Source organism: Mesocricetus auratus, unplaced genomic scaffold, assembly GCF_017639785.1.
Source record: "Mesocricetus auratus isolate SY011 unplaced genomic scaffold, BCM_Maur_2.0 Super-Scaffold_100020, whole genome shotgun sequence".
NCBI lineage: Eukaryota > Metazoa > Chordata > Mammalia > Rodentia > Cricetidae > Mesocricetus > Mesocricetus auratus.
Window position 1 is genome coordinate 40,050,664 of NW_024429201.1, and position 18,370 is coordinate 40,069,033.

At 36.7% G+C, this 18,370-nt stretch overlaps 1 protein-coding gene across 5 annotated transcripts in view; it reads left to right on the forward strand.

Moving 5' to 3' along the window:
- Positions 1 to 18,370, forward strand: part of Slf1 (SMC5-SMC6 complex localization factor 1) — a 66,232-nt gene that overhangs the window by 2,647 nt on the left and 45,215 nt on the right. For 3 of the 5 annotated variants that reach the window (XM_013126517.3, XM_021223570.2, XM_040729086.1), the window contains exons 2-5: positions 5,466 to 5,579; positions 5,717 to 5,792; positions 6,960 to 7,200; positions 18,096 to 18,258. In XM_013126517.3, the coding sequence (XP_012981971.3) occupies positions 5,466 to 5,579; positions 5,717 to 5,792; positions 6,960 to 7,200; positions 18,096 to 18,258 (594 nt within the window). Of the gene's footprint in view, positions 1 to 602; positions 2,290 to 5,465; positions 5,580 to 5,716; positions 5,793 to 6,943; positions 7,201 to 18,095; positions 18,259 to 18,370 lie in introns of those variants that run through there. The other 2 variants (XM_005065702.4, XM_013126522.2) reach the window with 2 other exon arrangements.

Sequence of the window (18,370 nt, forward strand, 5' to 3'; positions counted from 1 at the left end):
TCCTTGGCACTCGCTTAACAACATCTTTTAAGATAGATGCCAAAGGCCTGCTGAGTGACATTAGACCAAAGGTGTGTTCTTTCCTAGGCCCAGAAGGGCAAGAATTCCTGCACTCCAGTTGAAGTTAAAGCATTCAGAACCAACAGAATTTCACTCATAGCATAAGTATTAAAACATAAGTGTGTGCTTTAAAACATTGTGAAGCAGAAAGAAATGTAGTGCTTTTCCTATATATTTTATTTTAATTTCAAGTTTCAATTAATTTCTCAGTTAAATCTTTCAAGTTTTGAATTCAAAGTAGTGAAGTAAACTGTACTGTAGACTTATATATGCTTTTCAAAAGAATTTTGAAATGCTTGCCAGTAAAAGGTTTCAAATCAAAATAGTTTCCTGTTGTAACGAAAATGAAGAGACTGCTAATTTTCAACATGTGGTTTATTATTATATTTATCAACAAGAATATTAGCATGTATAAGTAATTATAAAAATTAGGGAAGCACATTCCCAAATTTTGTTATATATGCTTGTTTTTCATACACATATTAATCCAATACAGTAGTTTTGTAAGTTAAGGAAATTAGAAATGATTTTAATCACTATATACTTTGTAGTACTTTTGAAATTTTCTATACTCAAAATGTTAGTTGAAATTACAAAACAAAATTGTACAGATTGTTTTAGAAGTCAAAACCAAGTTCTTCCACACATATGTATGGGAGTGGCTTATGCACGGGGTTGGACCTGGCTTCTCTTTTCTGCAGTAGTTCTGCAGCCAACTGTTTTCCCTGCCCTTTGCCCCCCTCCTACCCACTTTGCACTCTGTGTGTCCATGCTGACCTCCAGCTGTCATCACTGTCCTGTCCCAGCCGCTGACCTTTGTTTTCTTACCTGTGGTCCTGCCTTGAGTTTCCTCTTTCGTTTCTTGTTTTTGAGACAGGGTCTCAATGTAGCCCTGCTGGCTACATGAATCAGGCTGGCTTGGCTCATATATCCACCCACCTCTGCCTCCCTAGTGCTGGGATTAAATGCGCACACTAGTACTGGTATATTTTAAAGAACTCAAAGGTTCGATTAAAACGCTTAGAATAAAATATACACAATCACAGTGATGAGAAATGTAAGTTTCCTGGTGCTTCTGGCTGACACCAACTGTCAGAAGAATTTCAGGCATCAAGGATAGGCCTTGGTGAGAGATATTTTAAGACAGTCCATGCCACAGCGACAGTTGCTTGCTATGTATAAAGGGCAGCCTGTTCACAGGCACTGTCTTCTGAGTTCTGTATTTTACATGGTTCGGGGTGAGTATATGTTAAAGAATTACTGCTGTAAAGCTTTAAAATATTACTAGAAAGGAACTTTTTATAACTAGGAATGTACTAGTATAATTTTTATTATAAAGATAAACAAACATTTAATTACTAAAAATGAACAGCCTCTTTTCTACTCTTTTTGTGAAGATGTCATCTGTGTGGTGTGTAAAGTTAAAGGTTCACATGTCCTACTCCCTTCCCCTTCCCCACCTCAGCTGTGAAGATAGGACATTTTAGTAGAAATGCTACTAGTATTAACTGCTGTGGAATGCTTATTCTGTTCTGGAATTAGAAGATTTCGAGAAGTTAAGATCTCAGTTCTTCATACTTCAGAACAATCACCTACATAAAATTAAGCCCTACTCTAAGTGCTTGGCTTTACATATGCTTTAAGGACATTTCTGTAGTGCTCTCTTAACTCATCAGCGTATCGGGCTGTTCTCTTAAGCTTCCAGGGTGTGGAAGAACTATCTCCTACTACTACTGTATGTGTAAAATACATCCATGTCTGTATTGCTGTGTGTGTGTATATATTAATTGTCCTGTGCAGTCATGTATTTTGAATGTCACATAAATCATTTTTTTATGCAATGTAATGTTCAAAAACATTGCCTTTGCTTCATGTTGGTAACGTAATTACAGAGTGGTGGTGACCTGCTAGCTGTGTGCATGTCCAGTATATACAGTTCTGGGAACATTAACTAATACACTCCTGTTTTTCTGACAAACTTGTGAATAAATGACTGCGTTCTGGTTTCTTTTTAGATGCGTGTTCATACTGTTTGAATCAGGATATTCTGTTTTATCACTGGGTCTCTTCTTTTTCCTCTTTTTATATGGAGAATTGCAGTTTCTTAGCAGCATTTTCAAAGTAAGGAAGTTGCTTTAAAAATACTTTGATGCTTTCTGCTGTTGTGCACACTTGGTCCTGTCATCTTGTGAGATTGGTTTAGCAGAAGATGCTGCTAAATATATGGAGGTGATTATTGCCATCAAGATGGGTTAAGACAAAAAACTGCATTTTATATATATATATATTTCAGTAAATTCAACTAATTTAACAGTTTATACCTCAACACAAAATATGTTAAAATATCACTTCAGAGTTTTAAAGTAGCAATTGCTTATATGAAAAGAACAATATGGTAGACATTCTTCTTTCATTTTTATAGAACATGTAATTTTCATAAAGCATAGTGCAATATTTAAAGGCATCTTATAGGTAGTAGTGTTACAGCAATTTTTTAAACTGCGTTTTGATTATTGGGGGAGGCGGGATGGGGCTTGATCCCAGTGTCCTCTTCTCCATAATCAGGTGCTCTGCTGCAAGGTGTCATCCCATCCCTTCTGCAGTTAATGGTAACAGTTTTAATGCACCATGTTCCATAGGCAAGACTGTAAGTACTCTGTCCAGATGGTGGTGGCACACGCCTTTTATCTCAGCACTGGGAGGCAGAGGCAGGCGGATCTCTGAGTTTGAGGCCAACCTGGTCTATAAAGCTACACAGAGAAACTTTGTCTCGAAAAACCAAAAAAAAAAAAAAAAGAGGACACTAATCCCTTTCCTTTTCCTAATAGTTCTTGAAATAGCCTGCTAACTAGTTTAAAAACTCTTCAATACAGAAATAAAAATACAATTTTGAAAATATATAGTATGTTGAAAGTCATGGCTTCTCATAACTGGCTTTTGAGATCTATAAAAACAAAGCCAATATTATAGATACATTGAATTTTACTTGGTCATTTCTAAAACGATCTATCATTTTCTAAATGGAATTATTAAAGAGTTTTCTTAATTCTTTTGAGTTAATGTGAAAAAAGCTCTCTCCCCTAGTTATAGCCATATGTTGTATAATACAAATGTGTCTTACTGTGTGGATGTAGATGTTTTTGGAATCAAACAATGTTTTTTACTTGCAGTACAGCATAGTCTTTATGTGTTCGTCTATATTGCCAGTCTGTATTATCTGGTATCGTCACTGAAGTGCTAACTGTATTAACCTTGAAAACGGTTTTTAAAATTTAAAGTAAAAAGATCCCTTTTCAGGGATGTACTTGTGTCATATTTATAGATGATAGTATTTTATAGATGTATATCTTTCTTGAGATACCAGTACATGAGAGTACACTTTATAATTGTGTCCTAGGCAGACCAAAGCCCTGTAAGTTACATTTAAACCTTTGCTTCAATTGAAAGTCTCATTCTTAAAGATACTTTGTGTTTTATGTCTGAGTTTCAGTATTTTAGAGAGCTGATACTTGTTGCCTCCTTTGGAATCCGTTGGCAAATATGGAAAACAGATTTATAAAAATTGGTTTGAGAGCAGTGACTTTGATATACAGCTCTGCTGTGTTCTTTACTATGTGACCTGTGACTTGATCTGCCCTGCAGTGCAGGACCGACCACCAGCAGCTCCCTGACATGTGTTGGGAAGCATTAGTATGAGCTGTCTTCACAGGTATTCAGAAGTGCTGAGAAAAGCCTGCCCTTTAGGTCTCTAGGAGCCCCGCCCATCCATGATAAAAGCTAGAAATAGGAGCTGCAGTTCTGTGCCCTAGCCAGCCTTCCTTCTCTAGGAGCTTTAATGGTGAAAAGAGAAGGTTCACTCCTGACCCCGGGTGAACCTTTAAATGTGAGTGGTTTGCAGTGACCCAGTCTTACTCCAGAATGAACTTTGACCTGGAAGGTGTGTGTGTGTGTGTGTGTGTGTGTGTGTGTGTGTGTGTGTGTGTGTGTGTGTGTACAGTTGTCCAGGACTCCCCTCAGGTAGCAGTACCTGATCATCTGAATCACATACTCTCTTCCATGCTTTGAATTCTCTTTCAAGAACTTAAAATCCCTACTCTAGTGTATTCCGTGTACATGGTTATTACTTTATCTTCTATTATGGAATAGTGTTGAAAAGAAGAAAAAACTCTTTCCATGTTAGTTTAAATTTAAGGGTTTTCCCCCAGATACTTTACATGTATACTCTGCTAGTCTGAAACTCATAAAGCTTTATTTTAGTTCTTGAAAATAAAATTTCTAAGACTTTATTCACTTAATCCTGTGATCAAATACCTATACTCTTAATAGATTGTTTTGTTTTGACTTTAGGTTTATGGGTTTTTCATTTATTTATTTATTTGTTTGTTTGTTTGTTTGTTTTGTGGTGTGTATTGATTGAATGCAGGTCCATATTGGTGCTAAGTGTGCCTAATTTTTCTGAGAAGAATGTTAGAATAGCAACTGCCATTGCTCTGCCTGTGGTGTTAGATGCTAATCTGTAGCGATTACAACAGAAGTGTTAGAAAAATGAAAGTCACTGGGATTCCATTTGTCTCTGCTGTTATCAGAGCAAAACAGTTTTCTCAGAATGCTGTCTATAGTATTAATCTGATTGAACAAACTGAAGTATATTCTAGTTAGAAAATCTATGCTTTAGGTAACACCTTAAACACAAAGTACTTTGTGAACTATATGTCATATGCATTGAAACCCCATGAAAACGAAGTTAGATTAAAACATGTAGTTTTTTGTTTGCCTTGTGATGAAATCAGCATACACACAGAGACCAGAGATATATTGTGATATAATTAACACACACATATGTATAAGAAAGAATATGTGTGGGGGGGCAGTAATTAAAAATGTAGACAGAAGTTGGAGTCATTGTACCTGTCTCTTAAATTTTTTAATATAAATGCTATGGAACTATGAGTCCTGTCAGTAATTTGGTGACCTGTATATATTTTTTAATTTTGTCCACATTTTTAAAAACCATCATGCAACTGATAGTTTCATTTTCACAAATGTGCTTATTTGAAAAGCATTCAACAAAAATACATAAGTATGCCCATATTTATCTAGGCCCCTATCATTTTGTGATGAATCATATTCAGTATGTGTTTTAATGGCAAGTAAAATAGTACTGCAGGCTTTCAATGTCGAAACAACAACAAAAATTCAGTTTACGTTTTCAAGAAAATAATTTGAAACTGGCTTTTATTGTAGTAACTGAATTTAACATCATTACTTACAGTTAAGCTTTACATGTTTAATTCATAATATGTTTCATGGTTTTAGTTTCTTGTTAGTACTCATAATTAAGAAAAACTAAGTCACCCTTATGCATAATGTTGACATCTGCTGTCTTCTGTGTGTGTGTATGCTAGATGGGAGATGGTGCCACGAAACATGTCATCCAGATGACAGGGTTTAAGATGGAAGAAAAGCAAGCGCTAGTCAAGCTACTCTTAAAACTAGATTGCACTTTCATTAAGAGTGAGGTGAGTAGACTAAAATAGTCCATAGAGTTAAAAATAGAATTACAAAATAATGAACATCTCCTTTGGTATTGTAAAAGTAAAAATTTTTATTATTAAGGAAATCCCACCGTAGTAATATTGTTTCATGTTCCCTCTAGAAATATAAAAATTGCACACATCTTATAGCTGAACGCCTGTGCAAGAGTGAAAAATTCTTAGCAGCTTGTGCAGCAGGTAAGAAAACTCCCCTTTCTCCAATTCTTAACAAAATTTTCATGTTAACAGAAAAAAACTTAACTCGCTGGAAATATATTATGTCAGATATAATGTCTTGCTTTCAGCACTCAGGAGGCAGAGGCAGGCGGATCTCTGTGAGTTCAAGGTCAGCCTTGTCTACAGAGTGAGTTCCAGGACAGGCTCCAAAGTCACAGAGAAACCCTCTCTCGAGAAAGAAAAATGTACGGTGTCACAAATATATTTTAAATGTTTTCTTTAAGAAAAGTGTCTTAACAAATAGACAGGGACAAACCCTAACCCTTAGTTGAAGCCCCAGCTCTGAGTCCCGTTGTCCTCTGTTTATTGTCACTGCAGTTGAGTGCGGTTCCTCCTCCCAGGTTGCTGTCCCTCTGTCTACACAGGAAAGAATGCCAGCCTCCTTTATTCTTAGGAGATAAACAGTTCTGTGTGCCAATGTGGAGATTTACCTTTTCTCACGCGGACGCACCAGTAGCTTTTTCTCTGTGGTGATTATTTCTTGTGTCGTACTCCATCATGGATCCCATATCATTTTTCACCCTTCATTTGCCAGAGAAAAATTTAGACTTTTCCCTAGCCTTTACAGACAAAACTATGCATATTCCTGCTGTTTAAATATCACTGGTGAAGCACATAAACAGCTGGACACTTCACATTTCTTAAAAAAGAATCAGTAATTAACAGAATAAAACAGAAAAGACAAGAATCCTCACAGATGAAGATAAAATCCTATAGTGATTTACTTACAATAGCCTCCCTAAATATGACACTAACTTATTAAATTCAATATAGCATAGCAATACTATGAATGTTATTTAAAAAGTTTATCATAGGAAGAAATAAAACTGACACAGAAAAATAAATACAATTAGTAAAAATAGTTCAAGTAACATTGCCTTTTACTTTAAAAGTGTAGATTCATATTTCATCTAGTAGCATTTAGAATTATGGCTGTGTATCATATAAAAAGTATATACAATGTTCAGTGATATTTAAGGCCTCTTGAAAATCTGTTTTTAAAAGTAATATTCATAGTCTATCATGAGAATCTCATGTATAAAAAGGATGACTTTTAGTTGCTATTTGATCTTTATTTACCATTTAGCAAAACTAAAATTCTTTTGTGACAGTTCATTTGCCTTCTAGGAAAATGGGTATTAACGAAGGACTACATAATTCATAGTGCCAAAAGTGGCAGATGGCTTGATGAAACAACTTATGAATGGGGATATAAAATTGAAAAAGACTCCCATTATTCACCACAAATGCAGTCTGCACCTAAAAGATGGCGTGAAGAACTGAAACGGACTGGTGCTCCAGGAGCCTTCCACACATGGAAAGTCGTCCTCCTTGTTAGGGCAGATAAGCGAAGTGATTCTCTTGTAAGGTAGGGTACAATTATTCCATACGTTTGAAGCAGTGGATGAGTTCTTATTTCTGTGAATACCTTTTAACATTTATATTCAGTGTTAGAATGAGATGAGTTATTTTTTATAGAGGGTTTAATTTAGTTACTAGTTTTTTTGTTTTTTGTTGTTTTGAGAATGACATGCATGAACACTGTGTCTACATCACTCCTCCATCCAACTCCTCCTCTCCCCCCCCTCATTTTTTTTTTTAGATTGTATTGCTGTCATAAGAGGCTCAATGACTCTACATGAATAAATTTCCATTTTCTCATTGGTACAAGGAAAGGTTTCCCCCCTCATTTTTAATGATCTCTTTTCCATTATTCTTCAATGTGTACACACACATACAAACACATACACACACCTATTTATATAACCCACTGAGTCCATTCAGCTTTGCTTTTATGTCATGTGTCTAGGGCTCTATCAAATCTCAAACGAGGCATTGTGTACAAATGTATGCATTTCTTATAGAACAAAATTGGTTTTATAGATGAGCTTTGACTATTCTGGTGATCTCCATTTTAGTTCCCGTGTCATTTCTTTTTTTCAACTTTAGAAAAATAAGAGAAAGCATTCTTAAACTTTTGCTAGTTTATTATTTTATTATCAGAGACATTTCCCTGGGTTTTATATAGTACTTCCTTTGTGGTTTATACTATCTCCATCATAATTTAATTTCTTTTTTTCCAGATAAGGTTCCTCTGTGTAGCTCTGACTGTCCTAGAACTCACTGTAGGGTCTGGAATTCACAGATCTGCCTGCCTCTACCTCTGAGTGCTAGGATTGCTGGCATGTGCCCTCACACTCAGCTCATTTTGTCTTTTTAAAAACAGAGAATTTTTGTTGTGAAAGTACGTGGACATGCATTTGCAGAGGAGCAAGCTCACAACTTCCTTTATTACTCTTCACCTTAGTTTTTGAGATGCACTCTTTCACTGAATCCAGGACTTGCTGATGTGACTAGGCTCCTTGGCAGGCTGGACGACTCTTAGAATCCTCTGTCTGCTTTCCAGTGCTAGAATCACAGGTATACACCACTATGCCTGGTGTTGACAGGTGCTAGAGATCCCAATCTACTGCAGTGTGTATAGTCTGTGTCAAGAAGTCATGGTCTAGTTCTACTTACTATCCTCAGCCAACGTTTGGTCAGTGCAGCTCTATAGTGATTTTGGAATCAGTTAGTTTGAATCTTTCAGCTTTAGTATTTTTTTTTAAAGCACTTTGTGAGCCTGGATTCTTTGAATTTCTACATCTTAGAATCAGCTTGTAAATTTCAAGTGAAAGTCAAATTAAGACTTTCACTGGTTTGTGTTTTATTTGTGGTCTTTGTGAGAATTGAGCTCTTACACTATTGATTGTTCATTCAGGTACACTGTGTGTTTCTGTGGGTATCCTTAATGTTCTATAAGTCATATTGTTTCTTTGTTAGGTCAGCTGCCCCCTACTTTACCCATGATCCTCTGGCTCTTCCCAAGTACAGGGAGTATATTCCTGAGCCACCATACTCAGTATACTTTTTAGTTCCCATTGTATCAGTTTATGTGTATATTGCTAGATGTATTGCTTGCTACTTTCATATTTAGGGAGGCTATTCTAAGTAAATCACTATAAGACTTTATCTTCATCTGTGAAGATTCTTGTCTTTTCTGTTTTATTCTGTTAATTATTAGTTCTGTTTTAAAAATGTAAAGTGTCCAGTATACAATGTGTCTATTCATATGTACCATATGTACCATGCCCTCAGAGGTCTGAAGTTTCCTCTAAAACAGAAATTAAGACAGTTATGAGCAGCCACATGGGTGCTGGGAACCAAAACTGGGTTTGCTGCAAGAGCAATAAAGTAACTGCTGAACCATCCTTAGCCCCTACTGATTCTTAGTTTTAAACAAATTTCTTTTCTTCATGTAATAAACTACATCATGGTATATTATCCATTTTCAATATATTGCTCATTCTACTTACAAATACTTTGTTAAAGAGTTTCCTGTTTTCATCCTAATAAATGGCTTTCAATGCATAATGATATTTAAACTTAATATCATATTTCATGGTGACTTATCTTCCATAATAGTAACTGTGAGTGAGGGCTCAGTGAAGTCACTGGACAGGACCACTGTGTGCATAGAAGAAAAAAGTTTATTGACAGAAGACACTGGTGGTCTGCTTGCAAGAATAGAGGGCAACACGTTGACAGGAAAGTAAGCAAATTTTATATAGTCAGCAAGATAGTGGTTTTTGAGCTGATGAGGGCTGTCAGGATTCATCTGGAACTTCCCGGTTAAACAAACCTGCCTTGGGAAATTTCTGAGTAGTGCTGAGTTTAGGTTTCTGTTTATCCTTTTGTTTAAGACATTGTCTCCAGCACTGCCATTGGGGGGCGGGGTGCAATTTGGATCCAATAGTGCCAAGGCAGGGATGCCCTAATCACTTTCATTTAGCATTTTCTAGATTTACCAGCCAATCTTATAAGCATGTACACACATACACAAATAAAATCAAATAAAAAAGAAAGGAAGAACAGTGAAAGGGGGGAAAATTTAAAAGAAACAACCATAATTGTCTTTTTAGACATAACTAAAAATATATTTTTAAAAAAAGATACTGAACCTGTTAAATGAATTTAGCCAGATCACTGTATAAAATTTTTATAACTGACAAAGAACAATTGGAAATTGAAATTTAAGTTAGTATCGGACCATTCAAGAGGAACGGCAAGCAGCTTTGGAACTCACTCATTAAAAACAGCCCACTGGTTAACATAGTCACAGTAGGTGTCTGTGGACCTTGGAGAGACAAGAGTTCCAAGGACTACATTTCCTGAGTAACTCATGGTGTTGCTGAGCATAGCAACCACATCCCTCATAGTATGGGAGCTGTATGAAACTCAAGGGTTTCTAGCTCCTCACTAGGCAGTGGCACTGATGTTTGTGTTTTTCCCAGCATTGCTGCTGGGAGCAGATTAATGAGTCAGCCACCACCATAGAAGGAATGTAGAGATGGAGATTGTTAGTGAAGTCTCTTTCAGATGTTTTTATTGATAGCTTTGATGTAGAAAATCTTGTCGAACAATTTAAAGTTTAGAAAGGCCCACTTTTAATAGATATGAGCAAGGGACTTGTCAAGGTCAGGGAACAAGAACAAAGGCAACCAACCTGGCTGTTACTGGCTGATGCATCTTTCTTTCTAAGATGGGTTGGTGACCAAAGGCGATCATTTCTTGTACTCATTTTTGCCCATGGCTTCCTGCTGTAAGTTAATAAAAAAATAGTTGATGAGTGGGTGTGTACTCTGATCTTTTTTATATATAAAAGTTAAGATTTGTGATTCTTTTAAGACTTTGTGCAAGATTACCTTCTGAGATAAGTAATAAAATGATTGATCCTTTCCTGCCAGAGCAAAAGGAACTGGCTGAAATACACTTGGCTTGCCTAAAACTTTGTTAGTCAATTATAAAAGAATCATTGTTTGGGGTTGAAGATGTTATGTTGAGAAAAAAATATAAAGAAAAATGTTTATTTGTCCCTCCAGGTCCCACACAAATAAGCACACAGAGACAGACATATATTAATTATTCAATTTTTGGCTGATGGCTAGGGCTTCTTATTGGCTCGTTCTGTCTTAATTATTAACTCATTTCTATTAATCTAAGTATTTCCAAGTGGCCTTGGCTTTCTGGAGAATGCCCATACCTGTTACTCCTTTCGGCGACATGACTTCTCTCTGTCTCTCTGCCTAGCTTTCCCAGAATTCTCCTTATCTCCTGCTCCTGCCTATCTTCCTGCTTCTACTGACTATTGAACAAACAGTGTTTTTTATTTATCAATCAATAAGAGAAACATATATACAGAAGGACATGTCCCATCAACTTTTGTGGGCTTTTAAGAAAAACATATAACATATAAGAAAAAATATAATGTGATTTCTTCCTGTATAAAGATTTTTAATTTGTTTTTAGAAAATATGTAGCTTGTGGTTGTTAGGTAATCTTTTCTTGCATAGAAATTTTTATCTTTTTTTTTTTTTTTTTTTTGGTTTTACGAGACAGGGTTTCTCTGTATTGTTTTCGAGGCTGTCGGTCCAGCCTGGCCTCGAACTCACAGAGATCCGCCTGCCTCTGCCTCCCAAGTGCTGGGATTAAAGGCATGCGCCACCACCGCCCAGCTAGAAATTTTTATCTTAGAAGGTATAAACGAGATGAGAAAAATAAAAGAATAGAGCAAAATATCAAGAAAGACCTACAAGGAGAACGTCAGGGAAGATGTACAAGGAGAACATCGGGGAAGAAGGTAAACAACAAGGTAGAAAAACAAAGTAGGAACAATAACAGAAAGAAAAATAAAATGTGCATTTTCCAGTAGTTGACTGACTCCATGTCTCCTGTTCAGTTTCTCTGATGTGACAAGTTAGTCTGAGATTTATTTTATTGATATCTATATTTCTTTTTAAAAAGCTGTTTTACTGAAATGCAATTAATGTGCATATTCCAAATCCCATTGTCGTCCTTATAAAGATGTGTACCATCAGCATACGATTTAAACATTGTAATATATATATATACATATATATACACATATATATTACAGAATATGTATATATATCATATATATATATATTCTGCTGGAGTGAGGGCAGTGTTAGTATACCATCACACTCCATAAGCACTGTAGTTTTCATGCCTTGGATTTCCCACCTGAACACTCCCACCTCTCTATCCTTCCTCACGTTACTTAGCCTACTCCCTCTGTATTTATCCTTTGTGGACATTCATAAGAATATTCCTCTTATTTACTTAATTGTGTATCTTTTAACTAATACATTGCCTGTCTCCTCTCTCACATCCCTCTAAATAAACTAAATCTCTGAGAACTAATGTACCCGTACTTCTGTTAAGATCTGTTTTTTAAGACCTGCACAAGAGTGAAATCTGTGCCTCGTTATTTGATGTTGTACGGTTCTCTAGTTCCATTTGTGTTTTTACAAGTGACAGAATTTTAATCTTTTGTAAGAGCTAAGCAGTATTCCACCACTGGCATACAACATGGGTACAGCCCTTGGGTCTGAACACCCAGTCTATAGAATGTGATGCTGTCTATTATCAGATACACTGTCTATTATCAGGTACACTGGCATACAACATGGGTACAGCCCTTGGGTCTGAACACCCAGTCTATAGAATGTGATGCTGTCTATTATCAGATACACTGTCTATTATCAGGTACACTGGCATACAACATGGGTACAGCCCTTGGGTCTGAACACCCAGTCTATAGAAGGTGATGCTGTCTATTACCAGGTAAAGGCACCTGGGTAGTGTTTGCTTCTCCAAAACTGTTGCTTGCTCACTCATAATAAAGAAATCCCCATTCATTTCAAGAGCACAGAGGTTTTCTATGTTGATTATTATGGCATGCATGCTGAGGACCCACCTACACACACACACACACACACACACACACACACACACACACACACACACTTTCAGTTATTAGTCTGATCTATTCTTTACAGTCTTATATGCTTTTGATGAGAAATTAGATGTCATTCTTTGCTTATTTGTGTGTGCTTTATCTGTTTTCCTTCAAGATTTTTCTCCTGACCATTGGTTTGAGCAGTATGAATTTGTGTGTTGGGAGGTGGAGATGTGGGGGGTGGCACGGGACATTATTTTGTTGGTGGTTTATTTTGCTTGTTGGGGATTTTCGTTTTTATTAGCTATTATCATTTATATTTTTCTTTCTCCTGTGTTGTTCCCCTGGAACTCAATTGTATATTGTAGAATATTTGGGGGATTTTTTGTTGTTGTTTGTTTGTTTTGTATTTTTTATTTATTTTTTATTTTATTTATTTATTTTTTTTAATTTGGGTTTTTCAAGACAGGGTTTCTCTGTGTAGCCTTAGAGCCTATCCTGGCACTGGCTCTGTAGACCAGACTGGGCTCTTAACTCCTAGAGATCTGCCTGCCTCGTCTCCCAAGTGATGGGATTAAAGGCATCCCCCCATTATCTCATGCTATTAATTCATGTAAATTTTCTAGTTTTGTAGTATATACCTTATGCTTTTTTAAATTTTGTTTTGTTGGAAAACAAGAAAGCCTTCCATACAGTCTATTCTAACTATGATTTCCCCTTCCACAATCCCTCCTATAGCCTCCCTGCCTCTACCCACCCAACCCCAAGTCCTCCCTTTTAAAAATAAGCAAGCAGACACAACCCAAAAAGAGAAAGAAACACATACAACACAAAACACAAAAACAAAAACCAGAACACACAAGCAAAGAAACCAGTAAGATAAAAAATACCCAAGCAAAGCAATTTGAGACAAAATGTTGCCAAAAGTACCATTTACTTCTCCTTGTGCTGTACTTGCCTGGTGTAGGTAACAGAATAATACTGCTCTTGTAGTACGTGACTGCAGGAATGTCCTCTTCAACTTTTTTGAATATTTGGAGAAAAATTAACAGCAGTTCTCTGAATGTTTGGTAGGAAACAAGTGATGCTTCAGGTCTGGGCCTTTACTTGCTGGAAACCTTTATATCGATAACTTTATTATTTGTTACTGGTCTGTTCAGGAATTTTGTTGTTGGTTCAGTGTTGATAAATTGTGTGTAAAGGGGTTTAATCCATTTGTTTTAGGTTTCCCAATTGGTTTATGTGTAATTGTTCATTAGAGTCTGTTTTTATGGAATCAGTTGTAATGTCTGTATTCATGTGTGTTTATTCATTTGACTCTTCACTGCTTTTTTCTTAATATAGGTAATGGTTTGTCAGTTTTATTCATCAAAATAAAGCTTTTAGTTCCATAGATTTTTTTTTCTTTTTCTGTGTGTTTTCTAGCCTTTGTTTTTGCTTTTTTTAATATAAGGTCTAGTATCACAGACTACTTGAACTGCTCCCCTCCTGCCTGGGCTTTCTGAAAACTAGTGTTACAGGTGTATACCAACATATCCTGATCTTCTACTTCTTGTTTTAGTATTTTGAATTAATCTGTATTGTTCCATTTATTTATGTAGGTTTAGATTTAGTTTGTTCTTATTCTTCTTCCTTGAGGTGTAACACTAAGCAGTTAAGTTTTTTCTTACCATATTATTGTATTGTGTTGTTTGTTTTTTCTGGTCCCTGTGGCAAAACACTTACTAAATGTCTACTATCATTCATGGTGGGGAGGGGATGGCAATGGGAATTTACAGCAAGACTTGCTCACACCTGCCCGGAAATGAGGTTAGTCTCTAACACTCAAAGGCTTGGCCCCAAGTAACTTACTTCCCTCTACAAACCATGTCTCCCCGCTCATACGTACTGTGCCCTCCATGGACAGTTGACATTTGTTGAGAGTTCATCATCCAGCTGTGAAGCTTTGTCGTAAACTTGTCTTAAGCTACTGTTTCACCTTCCATTGTGGGTGTTCCCTACTCAGGTCATTTGGCCACCAGTCCACTAGGACAAAGGAACAGAAGCAGCAGCAGACAGCTTAGCACGGCCTGTGAACATGGCAGAAATAGCCTACAGGAGGCAGCTTCAGTGAGGCAGCTCATCTTTATTCCAGAGTACAGGGAATATATAGGATTGGGGACAGTAGCTGGGGAATCACCTAATGTTTATTAAGTGGTATACTCCTATCAAATCACTGGATTAGTAGCATCATGACCCTATGAAAATTGCTAGAGCATGCCACCTAATTATCATATGGGCAGAGGGGAAGAACATTTGCAGGGAGCTTGTCAGGAGTCATCTTTGTGAAAACTCAGGTGTCCTGGCATAGAACCATTCTTCAGATAAGGTTAGGTAATGAGCAGAAAGCCTTTGCTATGGGGAACTCCAAGAATGCTGCCAAGCCATGGTAGACTGCAGTGTCTGACCAGCAGGGCTTCCCAATATCCCATAACTTTCAATGTGCTGTGTAAATGGTGTTCTTAAATGGTCTAAGCAATAAAAACCCAGAGTCAGACATTTGGGAAAATGCTGAGAGATCAGAGAAAAGGAGCAAGTCATTGCCACACCTTAAATCCTCAGCTTCTCAGCAGACGAGCACAAATTCCTGCTACTCCCTCCTTATATCCTGTTTCTACCCAGGTATCTTACTTCCTGTCCGTTGCTAGTGTGAGATCTCTCCATTTTTTTAATGTAGGCACCTAGTGCTATGAAATTGGCATTTAGAACTACCTTCACTGTGTTCCATATTTTAACATATTTTCATTTTACTTGAGTTCTAGGAAGTTTTAAATTTCCATCTTGATTTCTGTCTTGGCTCACTTTTCATTCAATAGTGAGTTCAGTTTCCATGAGTTTATATACTTTCTGATGTTGATAGCAGCTTTACCCTGGTGGTCAGATAGGATGCAAGTGTTATTTCTATTTTCTTGTATGTGTTGAGGCTTGCTTTCTGTCAAGGTATGCGATCAGTTTTGGAGAAGGTTCCATGATCTCCTGAAAAGAAGATGTGTTCTTTTGTGTTTCATTGAAATGTTGTGTAAGTATCTACTAGACCCATTTGACTTACAGTGTCATGTAGCTTCAGCATGTCTCTGTTTAATTTTTTGTCTGAATGAACTGTCTATTGGGGAGAATAATTATGGAAGTAATCTACTGTCACAATTTGGATGTCAGTGTGCGGTTTTAGCTGTTTTAGTGTTTCTTTCATGAACTTGGGATTGATACATAGATGTTTAGAATTGTAATACCATCTTGGTAGATTTCCTTTAATGAATATGTAGTGCCCTTCTACATCTCTTCTTTGGTTTGAATTCTATTTTGTTAGATAGTAAAATGACCCCACCTGCTTGATTATTGAATCAATTTCCTTGGAATGCCTCTTTCCATCCTTTTATGCTGAGATGATGTCTATCCTTGATGGTGAGGTGTGTTTCTTGGATGCACCAGAAAGCTGGATCCTGTTTTCTTTTTAACCTTTGCCCCTGGGCAGTCACTTGGACAAACCGCATTGTAGAAATATTCCCATCATACTTTTCATCTATGTGATTACTACTTTGTAAGTCAGGATTCTGGATGAATAGATTCCTCATTGTGAATATTAAGCATTATCTAAATAGCTAACTCCTGTTATTGGAACCTTCTCAAAGCATTTATGTATTGAGTGTCATCCTCCTTCCATTGCTCACATGACAGTCAAATTCCATCTTATGTCAGCAGCAGGAGAAACTTTTCTGGTTCCCCGAAATATTGCATCTCTGTATCTCACAATGATGTGAGATAATGAACTAAGTGACTTTGGTTCCTCCCTAGCTTTGCTTTGGTTTTAAAAACAATGGCTCTTTTACCAGAGTGCACAGCAGTGGTGTTCCTATCAATTCTGTAGAGGCAAGTAGATTTTCCTTGACTCTTCATAGAAACACAGCCTATTTTTCCCCTTTGCCTAAGGGCAGAAACAATCTAGATGCTTTCATAAGAAAAAAATGTGATATTTTTTGTGCCTGTATTTCAGTAGTAGTCAGTAATCACTGCTCGACAACATCTACCTAGGAAGTTTCTCTTCTATCCTAACTTACCCTGTAGGATGAAAAATAAAAACTCAGAGACAGATTTTGGCGTTCAAGCTGAAGATCAGAGAAGCAAAGCAGCCAGCTAGTAGCTCTTACCTCTACCAAGGTGAAATGGAGATTCTGTCACCTGTTGCTTCTTCCTTATATACCTCTCTAGTGCTGGGATTAAAGGCGTGAGCTCTGTTACTCTTTTAGACTGATTCACTCCTACGTAGTCCTGGGTGGCCTTGAACTCACTGGGGTCCATCTGCCTCTGTCTCCTGAGTCCTGGGATTAAAGATTAAAGAGATTAAAGATGTGTGTCACTACTGCCCAGCTTCTCTAGCTAACTAGTGTGGCAGCCTTTGCATTCTGGTCGCCAGTGGTTTTATTAGATCATAAGCAATAGATCACCACATTACCCCTTATCTGTGACTAAAACTATGTAAATGAAAACTGTTTCTTGTGCCACACTTCATGTCATACTGGCTACACTATGTCGTTAGATTTCTTTAAAATGTACCTCCTTATCATGTTTCCTTCTCTTCTTTTCCTTCCTCCTTTTGTTCTGCAAAAGTGAAATAGTTTCTGTTATAGGTTCAAGAAAAGTTGTGATTCTATAGATTATTTGCCTTTCTTGCTTTCTAGACCCTATATAGAAGCCAAAAGTAATTCATATTTGAATGAATTTGTCTCTGTGTAATATGTTCTTAATCCTTAAAGTAAAACTGTTTCTTAATAGAATTTAAGCTACTTTTTTTCTTTCTATTTTATCTGTCTCGATTTTTGTTTGGATTTTGTGTGGTTTTATTTTGTGAGACAGAATCTCACTTATATACCATATTGGCTTAGAATGTATTCATTTCACTCCAGGTGAGTGCAAATTTAAGATCTTTCTGCCTTGGTTCTCCAAAGGTTTGTACCATCAAGCCTAGCCAAAGACTAGAAATGTTAAAAGATCAACTTTTCTGTTGAGTCTCAGCATCTAGTTTTGTCTATTCATTCATTCATTCATTCATTCATTCATTGTTGTTCACAGTGATTTCTTTGGAGGTGTGTTTTGCAATCCAGGGTAGCTGTTACCCTGAATATTTTTCATTGGTTTTGCTTATTGATGTGACTTGTACTGTCAATTGCTTCAATATTCATGGCTCATAAAAGTGTTCCCATATAAAGAAACAGAATAATAGGACTCTTAAACATTTGTTCCAGACATTTTAGGTTTTAAGGAATTATTTCAGTTGTTAACTTTCCATGGTCTCTCAGTGACCCAAGGTAATAGCCTCTTTTCAGGAAAGTTTATTCCTATCCCTAAGGTAGTAATTGGTAGTTGACTTAATGAACTCAATCTTTCTAATGCTTTTTTTTTCCCCCATCATCTAAATTTTTATTTAGAGTTTTGGAGGCTGGAAAGGCAAATATCATTTTACCAAAAAGTTCTCCAAGTGGGATAACTCATGTGATTGCCAGTAATGCAAGAATCAGTGCTGAGCGAGAACAAGAGAACTTTAAGGCTCCGTTTTATCCAATTCAGTATTTAGGGGATTTTCTTTTAGAGGTAAGTAAAGTATTAGACTTTTGAAAACATTTGTTTTTATAAAGTGTCAACAGAGTGAAATAAAGTCATCCCTATGTCAGTCTCAGAAAATAGGTTCTAGGCTCTACCTTGG